This window comes from Gnatocerus cornutus, chromosome 5, assembly GCF_029298725.1.
Source record: "Gnatocerus cornutus isolate USDA-ARS CGAHR chromosome 5, icGnaCorn1.1, whole genome shotgun sequence".
Lineage (NCBI taxonomy): Eukaryota > Metazoa > Arthropoda > Insecta > Coleoptera > Tenebrionidae > Gnatocerus > Gnatocerus cornutus.
This window is the reverse complement of record NC_142237.1, coordinates 10,236,158-10,254,820: the sequence shown is the minus strand read 5'-3', so window position 1 is coordinate 10,254,820 and position 18,663 is coordinate 10,236,158. Positions and strand designations below refer to the sequence as shown.

General features: G+C 34.1%; 2 protein-coding genes across 3 annotated transcripts in view; both read left to right on the top strand.

Annotated features, from left to right (window-relative positions):
- Positions 1-4,331: 4,331 nt before the first annotated feature.
- Positions 4,332-11,720, top strand: loaf (low-density lipoprotein receptor domain containing lost and found). Of its 2 annotated transcripts, none has more exons than XM_088037550.1 (7): positions 4,332-4,728; positions 5,335-5,558; positions 5,612-5,756; positions 5,808-5,930; positions 6,520-6,702; positions 6,887-7,154; positions 10,038-11,720. In XM_088037550.1, exons 1-6 carry the CDS (start codon positions 4,617-4,619, stop codon positions 7,063-7,065), a joined length of 966 nt encoding a protein of 321 aa, XP_087893676.1. In that variant the 5' UTR covers positions 4,332-4,616; the 3' UTR covers positions 7,066-7,154; positions 10,038-11,720. The 2 variants fall into 2 exon arrangements, with proteins under 2 accessions (XP_087893676.1, XP_087893677.1); XM_088037551.1 differs by lacking the exon at positions 4,332-4,728 and adding an exon at positions 4,745-5,272.
- A 100-nt stretch (positions 11,721-11,820) lies between these two features.
- wb (wing blister) overlaps positions 11,821-18,663 on the top strand; it is a 34,085-nt gene continuing 27,242 nt past the window's right edge. Inside the window, exons 1-2 of the mRNA XM_088037549.1 lie at positions 11,821-12,122; positions 15,577-15,899. Coding sequence (XP_087893675.1) covers positions 12,017-12,122; positions 15,577-15,899 — 429 coding nt within the window. The 5' untranslated portion in view covers positions 11,821-12,016. The remainder of the gene's footprint in view (positions 12,123-15,576; positions 15,900-18,663) is intronic.

Here is an 18,663-nt window from a genome sequence, read left to right as displayed (position 1 = left end):
CCGAGCAGCATTTTACCCTTCCCGTACATCACCATTTCGGTTAACTCGGCGTTTGAAAAATTAATCATTTTTTGAGATTCAAACACTTTCACTTTCCGTAAAACAATGATTTGTTCCCGAAAACCGGCAAAATTACAAATAAAATAATTCATGAAAATCAGTGATTAAATCGACAAAAAACGATATCAGTTTTCTTTTTTACGTTTTCAAAATTATTAATATCTGGAACTGAGCTAGAATTTTAGAAAACTGTAAAGGAAAAATTGGTTTGTTTTAACAATATCTACCACCAGTTTAATTTAATGTACCTACTAATGTATATTTTTGAAAAACCAAAAATTTAAAAGGGTGGCAATTTTAACGTTTTTTCTAACAGTAGGTACTGCTTCCCATCTTTCATGTAAAATCAATTTCCTTCGGAAGTGGAAATTACTCTAATTACCATCTTCAAGAAACACTGGGCTAAGACACACCAACGGGTCTTGAATCAACTCATCATAAAAGTTTGTTACATCGAATTAGCTTATGACCCAGGGTTTAGAGTTCTGCGATGTCGGACTATAAATCCAACACCGCGAATGCTATAAAGCTGCCACGTCGAAATTCGCTTTATTATCATAACGCGTTGAGACTTTGAGACTCATTGTCAGCATCTTATATGGAAATTTCTGTAAAATTTAAATATCAAATGCTGAAAAACTCTCATTGTCATAAATTATAATGATATAATGATAATTATCAGTGTTATCACGCTAGCAGATAATAAAAGAATGATAAGCGTATTTCTATTACATTTTTATAGGCTGCAGCTAGGCAGCCAACAATACAGATGGATTTTACGGTTTTCGGATTGCATTTACTTTGATTAAATATTTAACTATTACACTTAAATATTTTCATACTTTTTAATACCTATTAATGTCGGATTTTTGTTGGTTTGCATTGATTAAACTTGGAAAGATTTCAGAATTTTATTTTTTTAATTTGGAGGCATCGTCGTCGTGTGTAGATATGTTATAATTCTGCATTAAAGCGCACAGCAGTTTGGAATGAGTTGATAACTTTGCCTGTCTGTGGATAACAAACTAATAAATAGGATCAAACTTTACCCCTAATACTAAACCTATTAAATTTTAATAATAAAACTAATAATTCACATATTTTTATACGCATCCAAATTGCAGCAAGCGCAGAATTGGAGAACTTTTTATTCGGACCCTGAAGACATAAAAAATTTCTAAAATTGTTATTTCTAAACTTGTTTTTTTTTAATAAAAATTGGGTCCTAACATGAACAAATATTTTCCTGAATTTTTTTTTTGTGACAAAATGAACATCTAAACCTAAAGACTGAATTAAATAGAAAATGATTTAAAAGTAGATAATAAAATGACGTAAAATTTTAAAACCTTAGTTTTATTAATGTGATTAAGTTCTAATAACACAATTTTCAAAGATTTTCAAAAAAAAAGTTGTTGCGGGTAAAGAAAACCAACATTAGTCTCGAACATTTCGTCAGGTTAGAGCGCTCACAAATTTGCAATAACTTTTGAAATAGTTTTACACTTGTTTTAGACTAATATCGGCTTAATCTATCGAATGCAATTTCAGTCTTATAAGGTGATAACCGGAAAAAAAAATTATCAGATTATATGCACTATTATATTAAAGATAAACGTTCAACTGAACACAGATAGACTTTGTGAATAGGGAATACCAGTGGAATTGTGGTTAATTGTATAGCGACCTAATGAGATGATTTCAAGTTGTCAAATTGTGTCGACGCAACAATGTGGCAGGTGCGAAACGTATTATCGATAATGTAAACAATGCAAGAATATCCGTTTTATTAAAGTTTTTAGAAAAACTTGATTCCCGGTGAAATAGTGTTACAAAACGGTATGTTTGGCCATTAAAGCAGCTCCAACATAACTCATTGTCGTAGAGAAAGGACATGAGAGAATCTGGATGAGCGTGTGTAATAAAAGAAATCTGAAGACTTGAAAGGTCTTGCGCAGATTTATGTTGCTAATAGAATAATGCTGAAATCCACCGTTTGTTCATGCAGTATCTTTAAATTCAATGAATTATTATTAGATTGTCGGAATAATTTATTAGCGAGTACTTTTTATTACTTAAAATCCGTGCAACAACCGCAGTGTCAACACTGAATTTTTGCTAAGTCAGTAACAAATCACTATACATATCTCATACTGTATACGGTAGTGCTTTTTAAGAAGGTTTCTTGAAAAAAAAAAACAAATGATCTAAATTTAGCCCGTTCTGCTTAGTTGAGACCTTACCACTTACGCTGGCCTGCAGTTAATCCTATTGTGTAAAATAAGTGGTTCTAATCCTGTCAGGAAAATAGCTTTTCTTGTAGGTCTGCAGTGTTATGCTGTTAACATTCTAGTTCAATAGTTTGAGTATTGTAATTTCAGTTTGATGGCAACACTTGAATTCAATAAACAATGGCGTACATAATATCAAACTTTATGATTATTATGTCGTAAAATGCAATACAATAAATTTAAGAGCGGAGTACAACTTTAATTAATAAATCGGTGCTGAGCTGCGCTAAATATAAAATCAAATTACAATAATCAACAATTTTTGGACAAAATTTAATTTTTTGAAGAACTTCTCAATCATAATTTCAGAAAAACATTTTTCTAGAATATATCAGAAAACTATTTTACATCTGAAGATTTATTTTATGCTTTTCAATTTGTACTTTGCGAATACAAAAAAGCCTCAAAAAACTTCCATACTAAAAAAAATAATATTTCGAATTCAAACTATCGAAGATCGATTTCTAAGCTAAAAAATTGCGAGAAAAACGATTTCTAAAACCGTTTCTTTATATTTGCCATAATTCCGGAGAAATCGGGGAAAATCGTTTTCGTGCTTCAAAATTTTGGACCTTTGGCGACAAGCCGAAATTTCAAACGCCTCTAACTCAGTTATTTGTTGACTGACAGGAAAAACAAAGGTGGTTTTGAATTTGGCGCAAAATTCTGCGTAAAATGAGCATATATAGCTCAAATTTCCTCAACAAATAACCGATATATCCACCGAATTACATTTTCACAGGGTGATTTTAGGGTCATTTTCAAGACGCTGTTTCGGGGCGAAAACTGCGTTTAGAATTACTAAATTATATCGATCAAAAGAAAAGCTTAGGATCTATCAACTAGCCAAATCTCATATCGATAAGACAAATAGTTTACGAGAGGCGATCGAAAAACGAAAAATTGAAAATTTTTCATCGATTGAGTCGCAATTTTTTTTGCCCATAAAATTGACCACCGAATTTTCGACTTTTGAGGGCGGATTCCAAAGTAAAATAAACCTAGAAAAACGAAAATGAAAACCGGTTCTCAAAATCTTTTTTAGTTTCGGAGATATCGACCTTTCAAAATTTTTCAACTAGAAATTCAATATCCGAAACTTGGATTGCTCATAACTTAGTTATTTCTGGACCGATCTTAACGAATCTCACTTTTTTGAATTCTACGTGAAATTCTGTGTAACATGAGCACCAATACGTTAAGATTGCTTCATAAATAAGCGAGATAGCAACCAAGTTTGAATTAAAGACCGAAAGGCAGCTAACTTCTACATTAAAAAATAAAAATTTTGAATTCGGACTATCTAAGATCGATTTCTAAGCTAAAAAAAAACGATTTCGTAAAAAGTTTTTTTATATTCGCCTTAATTTCATCACAGCGTTTCTAACCATAATTTCCCTTGTAATGAAAAAATCCATCTTTGCCAGAGGCGCGTTTAAATATTCAAAAATATTTGACTATTGATTCTTCGAATAAATGATTTATTTTCAACATGTCTGTTCTGCCCTTCATTCTATTTTGTTTGTTCTAAAAGTTTAACATGTAAAGTCCGTACATGTTTTCTTGACTTTTAGAGATACGATCGATCAATAGATCTAGTTAATATGCATGGTTTGAAATTAAATACAAATGAGACAATGGTATGGTCTATTTTAGGTCTAAAACAAGTACCATTTGAAATATTAAACATTTAGATAGCAAATAAACAAACAAACAATTATTTTCTCTGTTGTTTTATCAAACATTTCTGTTATTTGTATTTAATAAATCAACGTTCAACGCCAAAATACTCCAAAACACGAAAAATTCCACCCCAACTAGAAATCAAAGATCTGAAATAATTTTGCCGACATTACCCCCATAAGTATGCATTACTGGAATATTTGAAATAAACAGCATAGTTTTACTTAACCAAACTAGATATCGCCACCTATAGCTTGTAAGCGTCGTCGGCGTCGTCATCGATTTTACGACGCCGGAATCATGCGCGAGCAACGCTTTTAAAATCACAATCTAATACAGATTCTTATCCTTGCTACCGACATACATATCGGTCACCGCGTTAGCCACATATCAAATTTTTATGTAAATCATATAAATTAATAAAAATGTCCATTCGGTTAAGCGATAAAACCCCTCAACCAAACTCTTCAGTGATATATAAATCGAAGAAGTAAAAAAAAAGTGATGAGTTCGGTATGAAACTTGGTCGGCTTAGAAATGTGAATGTGGTGATCACGTTATTAATGAAAGTTTGAGTGAAAAATGACGATGAGACAGAGAGGGCCTGGGCCTCCGTTCCACAATGTGTTCATTTCAATCGTTGTTTTGATCATAGTATGCACATCATTTTCAGCCTCCGAAAAAAGCAAATATTGTGAGTTCTCTATGTGGTTTGTGTACGTAAAATAGATAATTGACACGAAGGTCACACCAATGATTTCTGCACTCCATCCTGTCACTTCTCATAAAGTTTCAACCCTATGAAAATTAAACGTAAGAATTTCCGGACCGGTTCAAAATAATGAACGATTATCTGTCGAACAGCACATATTTCACCTGCGACATTTTCTAATAACACCGTCACACGACCCATTTATTGAACATTATTTTCTCTTCAACTTCAAGGCATGGCTACACCATCCCTTATTATTTTTCTATTATCGGGCGTGTGAGCGAACAGACAAAATTACAGTCAACAAAGTCCTGTTATTTTTGTCCATGTTATTTAAATCCGAAACATAAAAAAACGTGTTTTGGGGCGAACAAAAATTTGTTTAGAATGAGGGCAAAGTTCAAGCAGTTCCAGAATTGCAAAGACGATGTGAATTTTGGTTAGCCCGCAAAGACATGTTCCGAACTTCATGCTTTGAAGTCCTCAAACACCTGTGGATGTATAATGTTAAACTACGCATTCTTTTGTAGATATTGTGCGGATGGAAACTAAACAGAGTTTCAATTAAACACTTTTTTTTATTTTTAGATTCCATGCAATCGTTATGCAAGAATCACTTCCTTCAACAACTTTACCGAAAAATCGATGGTGCTGTCCTTTGGTCACAAAACGAAAGAAATTTGGATTGTATCATCACATTTCAAACTCACTCCATCTTACAAAGGTTTATGTTACGATTCGATTTTTTGCAACTTGACTGTAATGATCACCTCTATATCTACGACGGAGCGCACGCTGTTGGGACTTACAAGGTATTTTCAACGTATTTTCGAAAAATAAAAACCACCTGTAAAATCCTTTCCAGTTTGACTTATCATGTAGAAATACGAAACAAACTTTAGGGGCCATGTTCACACGCACTAACTACGTTACACTCAAATATGTAACGGACGGATGGGGCACTGATTCGAATGGTTTCAAACTTGTCATCACAGCAGTGAAAGATCCAAGTAAGTCTTCGGGCCAATTTTAAAAAACAATTTTAAAAAAAAATGTTGCAGAACATGCGTGTACAGAATTTCGATGTAATCTTCGAGAGTTTTGCATTGCTAATGATTTGGTTTGTGATGGAATAAACCATTGTGCTGACGGCTCCGATGAATCTTCAAACACTCTGTGTCAGAGTAAGTCCAAGGGATTTTTTATGCGGATTCTAGCGGGGGCTGCCAAGTTCTATCAAGTGGTTAAATCTTCAACGCGACTTTTTTAATACAATTCTGTACTTTATTGCTTATTAAATTTTAGTTTATCTTTAGTTTTAACAGTGACGATTTTGTTTTTATCTACAAATCCATTAAAATATTTATGTTATTTTTCTTTTAGTACTTATTTATTATAATATGACCCAAAATTATATCATTTGCGCAATTAATTCGACGAAATCCACATTATTATTATTATTCAAGCTTCGTTATTTTTGTCACAGGTTAAAAGTTATCAATTTATGAAATATTGGACTGATTTAGAGACGCAACCCAAAATACATTTCCAAAGATTGCATCAACACCTTAATCCAAAATTCCAAAATGCTCCGTTTTATTAAATTTGATAAAATTTTAAAAACATGAAACCTCTACCTCGTTATCATGCGTGAACAAGCCTGCCTATAGGCGCTACGCCTTTAAAATTAACTGAAATAACAATGTCGAACACCGCCGATGCTGTAATTTTATTTAATGATCTGGTAATTTTATAATTCCAACCAATTTTCAGATAATGAAACTGGCACAATTTTGGGACTGGAAATGACATGGTTTGTGGTAACAGTGATTAGCACGTTGTTAATTTTATTAGTTTGTATTGTTGCCGTTTCCATCTGTTTATGTCGGAAAGGGTGGAGCTCCAGTGCCAGATCCGGAAACGGAAATGTACCACAACCAACAGCTCCTTATCCACGTAAGTCATGTGCAAACTTTACAACCTTTGACATAAATTCAGAATGCGGACGAAATTGCTCCAAATTTTTGAACAGTATATTGTCTATCGAGCGCGGAAACGCCTCTATTTTCATACGAGGACTGAAAATTAGTTCCCGAGGAGCTAGATAGAATAGTCTGATAGAATATTTTGTTGTAAACAGTTCAGCAAATGTATGGTTCGAATGGTGCGATGAAACAGGGAGCCAGCATGACAACACTGACGAGTGCTGGTGCAGCCACAGCAACTGCCGTTCAGGGAAACTGGCGCCACCCTGCGGGCCCACTAGGGTTCCGCCTCAGCACGCCGGCCCGGGCCCGCCTCTACTGCCAGGCAAAGTGAGACCAACGGCGCCTAATGCGCCTATAAACGGCGGAGACGCCGATCTAGTCTCGCAAACTCAAAAGGACGAGTGGTTCGTCTAGCAGTAGGTAAGTAAAATAGGCTAACAAAGAAGCAACACAAAAAAAGACAATGGGTGGAATGTGCTAATAAAGGGCTGAGTTGACAGAATTGTCAGAGTGGCACAATAAATGGGGCAATATCTTAAGCACGAGTTTACGGCTTTGTCGAAAGATGCTTGCATTTTAGACAATAACACAAGAGTTTATTGGTTTGTAAAAATTTCACATCACAAAGGGTTTTATGATGGCGTGGAAGGCGAAGTCAGTAATAGTTTTCAGTAGAGGAACTTGAGAATCTTTTACATTTCCTTTTTGGAAAAGTAGTTATACAAATATCGAATGATCCAAAACTTTCGGCCTCAAGGTAGTGTTATTTCGTTTAGTTTGTACCTTTTTTTTATTTATGTACACTTTTTAAGTGGTTTACAACCTTCAATCACCTTCAAATGGTTTCTTGGACTGACCAACATTTTTTGGGATTCATTAAAGTCAAATCTATAAACGCATTAAAATTTTGAGCCCGCTTTAAAATCGTGAGTCCTAGATAGAAAATTTCCAAGTTGCCAAGTCCTATCAATCAAATGTCAAATCCACACTTTTCATCATCATCATCATGATGGAGCTTTTTTATTATTAATAAGATTCGGCAATTAATTTTGCTTTTATAAATGACTAAACGCTAAAACTTAAGGATTACTTAGCCCAACTTTTTATCCTATAGCCTAGTCCATAAAATGCTCCATAATCACCGTCAACTTATGTCATACTTGCGATGGAACATAAAATTGTATACAAAAATGTTAATAAAGTCCGTTTTTTTTAAAAAACTACCAACACCGCAATCTCCCACCACTTTACAACCGGCAACGTCGTCGATGGTGACTTTTTGGTGATAAAATCAAATAGGTTAGCTGCCTAATTGACAATTTGATTACACAAAACGGCCTTTCAGGCTGTGCCGAGTCTTTTCACTATAAAATCATTTGATTTGCAATCCAACAGGCTGTAAAAGAAACGTTTTTAACGGAAACATTGCCTAATTTTCAGAAATGTCAAAAATTTGACAACTATTTTCTCACCAAAAATCTCCCTAGGCAACGTTGCCGGTTGTAATGCAGGAGAAGATTGCGGTATTGGTGGTTTTTTAAAAAATAAACGGACTTTACCACTGTTTGATATGCCCGGTAGTCGTGAATTAATGGATTGATTGACATTTATCTCTTCTCTGGATTTGGATTACTTATAGTTTATTACTTCGACCCAACATAATTTCCCGTTTTTTGTCACATCGTGTGTTCAGTTTAGTATAGGAGTATTATGTAACGAGGACAATAAGGAGCATATTAGCAGCCGCGCTCAGCAAATTATGCCATAAAGTCGGATCACGTTAATTTTGAGCACACATAACATTTTTAATTGAGGGCTATAATGTATGAATATTTTTTCGTTATAACCGTTTAGACTGATTTTTCTATACGTCATCGAATTTTTTCCATACCCAGAATGCAAAATTTTATTTTTCTCTAGTTTGGTTATGCTTACCGAAGTGCCTAATGTGTCTTGTATACACTTTTCTTCCCGTTTTTTGACATTTTGTTGTGATTGTTTTTTTTTAATTCCCATTGTCGACGTCGAAATTTTCAAATCCGCGTCAATTGGGTCCATTACTCTAAAATAAAATTCGATTTTTATAGATGTTATCGATTAAGTGCACAAAACTAACATTTTTGACATCAATAACTTCTGTTATTACAGTCGAACTTCCACAATTCGAACGTCTATTACAAAATTTTTTATACCTCGAAATTAATTTTATTTTTTTGCGTTTTCGTTGACATTTACGTGTGATTTCTTCTCTGTAAGTCGAAATTCTATAACTCGAAAATTTCTATAAATCGAAATTAAATTTTGACAACACGATGTGTAAACTTCTATAACTCGAAAATTTTCTCAGAATTAGTTTTTAAAAGCTGATATTGCGGTACTTTCTTAAAACATCTGAAGTTTATTAATAGCTTTAAATGCCACCACAAATCTAGATTTTTTTTTAAAGTGTTAGATAGCTATGACACTTGTAACAAGATAACCAAAGTCACCAAAAGAAACAAGAAAAATCTTTAACAAAAATTTTTGAAAATTATAAAAATTCCAACTCGAAACGATGTAAATTTTGAAGATTCACATTTACAAGTGAAAAATGCGTTTGAAATATTGTTTTTTTTTACAATGAAAGACTGTGCTACTGACTACATTTATAATTCTTTAAAAGACAATTTTATAAAAAAAATGTAAAAGCAAAAATGTGCCCAATAATTTAAGAACGGATTATGTACTCGTAGTTCAATAAAATTTTCGTTTTTTGTTTAGTTTTTCTTTAACTCCAAACAATTATGGTTTCCCTTCAGGTTTCGAGTTATGGAAGTTCGACTGTATTTGCAAATGATATTTTAAAAAATTATAAAACCGTACTATATCGTTGATAATTCAAACAAAACTCGGTAAAATCGCTATGACGTGATAAGTCCAGACCAATCAGCTCGTTCAAACGACTGAGGAGGGTAATCAAATCCTCTGTCTATCTCTTGTTTGTCTGTCTGCGCAAGTCAGGAATTATGACGTAGTTGGTTCAAAATTGTAAACTTTAAAATTTTTTTGACATAGGTAAATCTTGATTTTTATGCAAAATACAAAAACTGAGAATTTTATTTAAAAAAAATTAAAAAAATAAATAAATGAGCCCGTTGAACAGGATATTCCGTCAACAGAAATAACATAAAATAATAATGAATCAATAAAAATAATAATAGAAAACCAGTTCGATCTGATTGTTTCGGTCGGACGATTTGGTCCGCTATCTGTTCAGATAATCAATCTGACAGATGAAACCATAACTTTGTTCTTATTTTTCAGAAGCGGCCGAGTCGTAGCCTGCAGGGTGAGTCGAGTGCAGAACCCAGCGCTCGGCCAACGGCACAGTTACTAATCATATCGACTGTCAGCTACGTGACCTCTCCTCACCGCTTGTTTAACTATCCTGTACCGACTTATGTAGTAAACGTTTAGCTATGTATATTCATTACCAAACAGTGCGTTTTACAAAATTTTCATTCTATATCAAACAATCAGTTAATTTATCCAAAAACAATAACAAATCATAGGGGAGGGAGGCTATAATGACAACATCACAATGTTGTGAAAGACAATACAAATACTTAAAAAACAAAAATTATTCTTAGCCTAACGTAGTTTAATTAGGAAACATTTTTTTGAAGGGGAGGGGAGGGAGACCGAATTGTTTGTTTACTGTGATGTCACACAGCTCAGTACTGCCGACAGGGGACGCGTTTGTGGTTTTGGGTAGCTACTCAGAGTACACATGATGCGCCACTGAAGAAAGCTTAGGAGTCGTATTCGAATCAACGCACACAGCCAATAGACAAATACGAATGACACTATACTATTCTATGTTTAAACTAGATAGATGTAACTTTTGTTAGTGGAGAAGGCACTGTATTTGTATAGCACCACGGCTGGTTACTGGCAGCCTCTTTTAGAACAATAAAGCGAATTTTCAATTTGTCTATCCAAGAACGAGTGTAAACTTGTATGTATAGAACAATAAGCTACTGCTAATCAGCGGTATTCTTAGTGTAATTTTTCTATTAAATGGAGCGGTGCTTTGACTTGACAGAAGCTAAAAAAATTTTAAGTCGAAGCCACGTTTACCGTTATAAGCAACAACTCCAATGTTATTCTATACGAAATTTCGTACCATTTTTTACTACTATAGCAGACCTGATGAGTATGTTTATACACATATCTTTTAGGAATATATAGAGAATAGCTTCAGGACAGCTTCATTATTTGTAAATTATCAACGTAGTACGCTTATTATAGTCTTGTGGGCAAATTTTTTTTGTCTTTAATACTCGATACCAGTCTACAGAGGGTACTCATTTATACCCAACTGGCCAAATAGGTTTAACCGAAACATTAACATATCAGGGACTTGCATTATCTCTAGGTGTACTTCTAATCAACATATCGAATTTGCTCACAAGAAATTTATTTTTGTGTAACAAATATATTGTCCGCTACAATACAAAGAAAGCGCCAATGTTAGCAAAATTCATCATTTAGAACGCTTTTATAGCTCTCCGAATTTCGGACTTCACATAACATAGAATCACTTGAATTTTTCTTTCAAGCGGAAATATTTTAACAGACTAGAATTCGAATTTTCTTTTGGAATAAATGAACTAGAGTCTGTAAAAATTGACTCCGCGTGCTTACCAGTATACTCAACTGTTGCTTTCTTTCTCGTTTCCGTTGATTTTTCAGTGTATACATTTTACATTTTTAGCAATCAGCTTTGGGTTGTAGTTATGATGAACTGTGAGAGAAAAAGGATTGAAAATTTGACTATTTCATCATATATACGACTTGAAAGTAAAAATTCACCCTTCCCCAGACACTGTTGACCAATGTTAGAAAATTACAGTCCTTTAGCAAAACCTTAATAAATTAAAATGTCCGTGTGTGTTCTTTAATGGAGTACAGAAAATGTTTCTTTAATAAAAAATAAACTCGAAAGTGTGTTTTTCTTCAATCCCCACGGCAACCAGACATACATCTCAATGTTGAAGAGCCCACGGTCCGACGCAGAGACAGAGGAGGCGGGCGTTCAAGAGCTATTTCAGCTATTCGAAGGTAAACCTACCTCAGTTTTCAACAGTGTTGTCTTGAGTTTGTGTTCGAAGACTGCGCAAACTACATTCCACGTGCTATTTATGTAAACAAGCATGGACTATTCAAAACACGACGCGAAAATGAGTCCGGTTTTACAAAATGTGCCCTAATATAAAAGTTCTCCTGAAGAATGTTGAATTATGTTTGAAAAAATGGTTAAAAATAAGTGGAAAATGTGTCTCAGAACGATTGTGGTGTTCATGTTCATGTTTTTTCTAGTAGAAGCCGGAAGATTTAAAAAACCAGGTAGGTAACTCTTGAAATTATAAATACCTTTGTGACAAGAGTACTTAAATTCGATACCTTTGGACGGTCGCTCGACTTACCAGGTATACAGTTCCAGAAATAAAAGCGGAGTTGAGTTTGAAACACGACTTTTTGAAATTTTTAATCGTGGACTATTTGCTCGGACGCACAATCATCAGCGATAAGTTCAATTAGATCCAACACACGCCAATTTAAAAACCACTTAAATTAGGATATCGTGATAACTCATTTTAAGCGAGCTTTCGTAATTATTATATTCTTTGTTCAGGCTTTTCGTACATGGTCAGTACTTACACCTCCTCTTCCTCCCACAAGACTGAATGGAAAAATAAAAGAAATTTCCGATTGTATCTCCGATCCTAAATTGCTAGTCTTGCGACCCAAAAAGTCGATATTAAAGACCTCACAGGCAGAATTAAAAGCGCAGTACCGTAACAACCGTACGGAGAAAAATCGATAATTGACTGTTTTAATTCCCGGATCTAATGTGTTAAAAGGCCACCATCTCTCAAGATCTTAAACTGCAATTTATTAATTGCGCAGTGGATTTTTATTTTGTTTTAATTTAACTCGTAATTTATTAAAAAATGTGTTCATTTCTTGGTGCGCTTAAAAATCAGACATTTTAGAAGTGAAGTTGATTATAAAAGCTTTAGTTTACTTAATTAAAGTCTGAAAAGATGCCAGAAACTCCTGAAACTGATGATAGAGATGCCACTGATCGGATTCGTTTTTCTGAAGCCTAAAACAAAAATTTGGGTAATTTTTGCAAGCATATTGAAAAAACTGCTGAGATTTTTCGATTTTGTTCACATCAGCTAAAACTATAAAAAAAATTTACAGATTTACAGAAATCAAAGAATTCAATTGTTATTTAAAAGAGTCAGGCAAAATTTTGCATTTTAATTTAATAATTATAATTAGTTTTCATAATTTTCCGATTCTATCAGTTTTAAAATGCAAATTATGCTATTTACATAAATAATATGGAAGAAGTATAAAATATAACGTAGAAAGGTTTATGTTCGCAAAATGCTCCGCTTCGAGTGCCGAAGAGTTTCCTTTTTCAACTATGTAAATTATTAGAATAAGCTTGAATTCAGAAAATTTCAGACATTTTGGTGTAAACTGGGCGTGTCGTAAAACGCTGTAAACTCAGTGAATCGTAAAATTCTGCTTTAAAATTAATAGAAAGCTGCAATTTATACTTTTCTGCAGCCAATGCAAGTAACTCGATCCAATTTCAGCGACTAAGGGAAGAATTATAAAATCAAATTAAAGCATCGGCGTATCCATAATAAGAATGAGGTTTACTCATCATCTTCCCCCGACTTCCGACACACCCTTTATAGCCATGAAGAACCCCATTGGGAGACACATTTAGAATGCTTTTTAAAACCATTACACCCCAAAAAAAATGAACGTTGATTGTCTGGCAGCTTGATCCGAAAAATTATCCCGTTTTTGAATATAATGATAGCTCTTGAGTTTTCAGGTACCATTTTCAATCGGATCAGTTCTATTCACAACTGAATAAATGTCAATTAAAAGAGCTGACGTCTTAAACAACAAAACGTTGCATATTTGAAGTGTCTAAATTACACACATCCTTCGATTCGGTTCTATTATGTGTAATGATTTTCATAGTCCTTGGACCTGTAGAAGTCATTATTGTCCAAATTATAGCTATTAGCGGTTAAAGTGAAAGAGATGTCAGAATGGTAGGTACTTCTGTATGCAGACAATTGTACGAACTCTATTCTACAGCCAATAACCAGCGTGAATGAGAATAAATGAATAAAATAATAAAAACTGAAATTTTAAGCGTACGATTTTAAGATAGGCATAATCAGATTCTGGCGAAGATATTCAGACAGCTTAAAACCAATTTATTTATCAGATTTGAGCCTCTGAAGACCAAACAATATGATATGAGAACAAGCATAAAACAATGAAATTAATACCGAGATTACATCTTGGGCGCTCGGTTTAAGGTGATTTCGATTATCTGTTCAGACATCTGCTTTTTTATTGTGGCTACAAATTCATTTGGTTTTTTGTGGGATGTGGGAACCGCTTCACTTCTGATCCATTAAACTTTAATGTCGATATTTATTACAGCATCAAGAAATGCACGTAAATGCACAGGAAATGCTTTCGTTGACATTCCGTGTCATTTTTGTTTAATAATAATGCAGGAAATACTAAAAGAAATCTCGCCGCATGTTGTATACCTACACGCCTTTGTATTACTCATTTGCAGCATAATTAATTATCAACAGGCGACAGGGCCGTACTTGAAAATAAGAGGCTTAAGTGTGTTGAACAATTAGTGGACGTGATTAAGATTCTGACGTTCAATTTCTCTCTAGTCGGACTTGAAAATGTCATCATTGGAATGCGAGCAGTTTTTTTTTGATGAACCATTGCAAGTGAAAATGGTTCTGGTAATACGGATCACTTGCGGAGAGATTCCCTTTATGGGTTCATACAAACAAGACGACATAACGCAATGTAAGGCGAAAGTCATCGACCCAAAGGCTTACACACGACGTCTCTTACCCACCGGTGTTTTCACATATCAAGGTAACAAGGATGAGATTGAGTTCCAAAGGTCACATTTTTGGGAAAAAAATAAGGAAAATAAGAAGTGTTACTGTTCCCACAATGATTTGAAGTGCATAATGAACACTGCAATGATACCGAGAGTAATTTTCAACGGTTTATGCCTTCCTTTTACGGATAATGACAAAGTAACTTTGTAGCTTTAAAATCGAAATAATGGGGTGCCATAAAAATTTCATTATTACTGTAAACGTAGAGTTATGGCTTTGAAGAAACAGCGACCTTTTGAAGACCGGGAATAACAGGAGGCCATTAGCTGAAATATTGAAAAGAGTATTAAAACGAAATCACTTTCAAAAGGCCCCTGGCTTCGCAAGTAATAAATTATAGAACATGAGTGTAATTCATTTTTAACGTCTCGTCCTGTCAATAAATTATAACTAGAAAATGTGCGTAGAGGAAGAAGCAGATCAAAGAGGAACTTAATAAATAACAAAGACCACAAACGATAAAATAAGTAAATAAATTAACACTAATAAAGTTTCTTCATTCGGGTTAACGTATGATAAAGCGAATTTTTCTAGATTTGCCGATGGTCAAAAAATCTGATATTTTTCACGACCATGTACAAACATCTGCCGTCTGAGATATTTATATTCTGGACGTAAATAAGCCACCGTCTACTTCGTCCACAAGAACCTAATTTTACTTTTGTCCCGATATGTACGTGACTCATATTCGCGTTGAGGTAGGTCATGGAGTGTTAATTCGGGCCCAAAAGTTCCTATTCACTGAAGAAGATAATACAGACTATGAATGAACGTGTTAAAATAACGTAGACTAAAAATAAAATTTTCGTCTCTTGCAGGACTCAAGCACTCGAAACACTACAATCACATCCGAAGAAATGTCTCCTCGAATTTCGGTCTTTGGCCATCCCCCTTCAACTTGGCGACAAAGGCGCTCATCTCCGCGAACGGCACCTGTGGAGAGAACGGTCGCGAAGAGTTCTGCAGAATGATGGAAGGTGGTAAAGGACGATGTGGAATTTGCGACAATTTCGCTACCGATCCTGGCAAAAAACACCCCATCGGTTATGCAATTGATGGTACTAACAGATGGTGGCAGAGCCCGGCTTTGTATTACGGGGCTGAATACGAATATATTACAATTACGATCGACTTAAAACAGGTATTTATTTCAGTGCGTTTATCCGATTACTGAATTCTCTGAAAACAAATAAATACGGCGGATTTTACTCCGTTCATTTATTGGAATCGATCACAGATTGAAACCACATTTCGGGAAGAAAAAAGACAAAATTAGGCCGTAAGGTAAACGGAATGCCAACCCCTCACGAGGCCTGATTGGTATGTACCAGTCGTGTGCTGTTGAACGCCGCTATCACAAGGCTTAACGAGTTTATCCGTCATTTTACATGATACCGTATTCTTACAATCCCTCTAAACGAGATACACGAGTTAAGTTTCCGTGGTCGTTGACACGAAGATTTATATGAAGAAACAATGAGGGTGGTTTTTGTCGATTGTTCATTACCGTACTTGCGCTGTCATCTCTGATAATTATTAATGAAAATAACCAGTCAAGTTAAATTGAAACTGAAGTCAGTTCTAATTCTTCAACGAGTAAAAAAACAACCGGACTTTATTGGACATGACACCTGGCCATAAGCTGTAGCATCCAATTAATACCTTCTAAGCCTCTATGAAATTGTCGCTTTCTATCCCAAATCGACCGGTTCCCTACAACTACCGGACGACACATTTTTGTAAAAGCATTATGTCACGTAAAATCTTCTGTTTGACATCGAAATGCTTTCATTTCCAAACACATCTTGATTAGCGAGTGTAAACACAAACAAAAAATTGTATTCTGAGCACGCAGCATTGGAATCTAGATGCTTCAACTTCAAACTGCTTGTAACACCTGGTTCTAGCCACCAGTAATTAACAAAATTATTGTATAATTGGTTTGATCCTTCCAAAGAATGTGGTCGAGTCGGATTCAATCCATCTTAACAGTAAGTCACATTGTGTTCATTTATTACAACGATTTCGACATGAGGAGTTATCTTAAATCGACCATCAAGGTGAAAACTCAGGAGGCATCTAATGGTTTCATATTTTTAGAACGTCGGTGACTCCGTTGCACAAATCAGGAATGCTGACTTAAAAGTCCGATTAAACTGCACCGACAAGAGAATACTTTGTAGCGTTCATTCCACTTAATTTTGACTTTTGTTATGGTTTTGCTCCACGTCCTATTTTAAAACAATGCAGTTTTGTTCGGTTTTTTGACTTTTTGGAAACAAAGACTTTCTCAGAACCGATATTCTATATTTACTGTTGATTTCGATTCAACTTTGCAACAATATTTTAAGGAAGCTGAAAATACAAAATAATGGGTACGAGTAGTCAACAAGATTTTTTCTGCAATAGCAGCAAAATGCTAAATTTAACGATAAACACTTCAAGCAACAGTTCTGACAATTATTTTAAAATTGACACGGATTCAATCACAAAAATTCTGAATTTTTACGCAGATTCAACGGTTGGAATTTGAGAAATCGGCTCCGAATATGCGTGAAATCTAACAAAAGTCGATAAATCATCTATAAACGCTTGAATATACATTTAATCACTTTTAAGACCTTTGATGTCACTTTTACAGACTAGGATCTGAAAAAATATCATTTCATAATTAAATGTCAACTTTATATAGCATTTGTAGAAAAAAAATGTTGTCAACCAAACCAACGCGAAGGTAACATTTTCTTGAAGTGAAAATTTATGTGCGCACTCCTACTTATGTTTAATTTATTTACAAAAATTATAAGTTGGTTTTAAGATAATTTAATTCATCGTAAACAAGCAATAAACTAAACTCAAAACCGGAGGAATTCGAATAAATGTGCCATAAACACGTCATCCATTTGCTAATTCTGTCTTTCCAATTGATGTTTGATGTATTTTAATTCGATTTTTAAAATTGTGGAAGAATGAAATGACAAATTGATATAAAAAAATAATCCAGACACAAGTACCATTTTGGAATTAATTTCTGCAGTGTTATTCGTAGTTTTTCTCATGCGGGAAAAGATCTCATTTCCAAAAAACTCATTTTTGAATTATTTTCATATCCAATTTAAGATATAACTCGATTTTTCATTGTAATGCATCCTCGAAAAGATTGAAATTTCCCCTTTTTAATGCACTTATAAATTCATTGCCATTTCCAATGGCTTAAAAGCTTCAGGACAAAAATAATGAAAATTTTTATCAAAAATATTTATTGAAAAATTATAATTTTGTCGAGATTAAATTGTTTTTGAAACAAAACTTAAAAAAGTATCAAAAACTAACTCACTATAGTTCTTTGAAAAGCTTTTTAATGGCCTTTTCAATGATGTATTATTAGAAAATTTCATGATTTTTCAACTAGCAAAACTGAAAAAAGTGACCGCGGTGTCTTTTTTTTAAATATCTGTGGGTCCTAACCTGATGGAGCAAAATGAACTTCGTATTCAGAATCAGAAGACTTCATTCTACTTCAGAAAATGACTTTTCACTGTTCCAGAAGACATTTTCTGTTTTTATTTTCAATTCAAAGATTAACAATATTTTCCAAAAATCGTTTCAATTTTGTGGATTTCAAGCACATTTCCGGCGATTTCTCCCGATTTAACCGTTGAATCTTGATAAAACGTTATTATTTTATGCATTTTGATCTTTGTTTGGCGGATACACCCTCACAAACCGTCTGTTTATAAAGAAAATCGTCATTTAGCTTCAAATTTCTTTGATTTTTCGACGAATTTTGCGGATTTCAACGTTTTCATCTCCATTTATCCACAGGAAAATTCAATTCCCTATAAAAACTTTAGCGTCAACTTTCCGTCCTGATTGTCAAATTTACAAAATGTCATTTTGACACC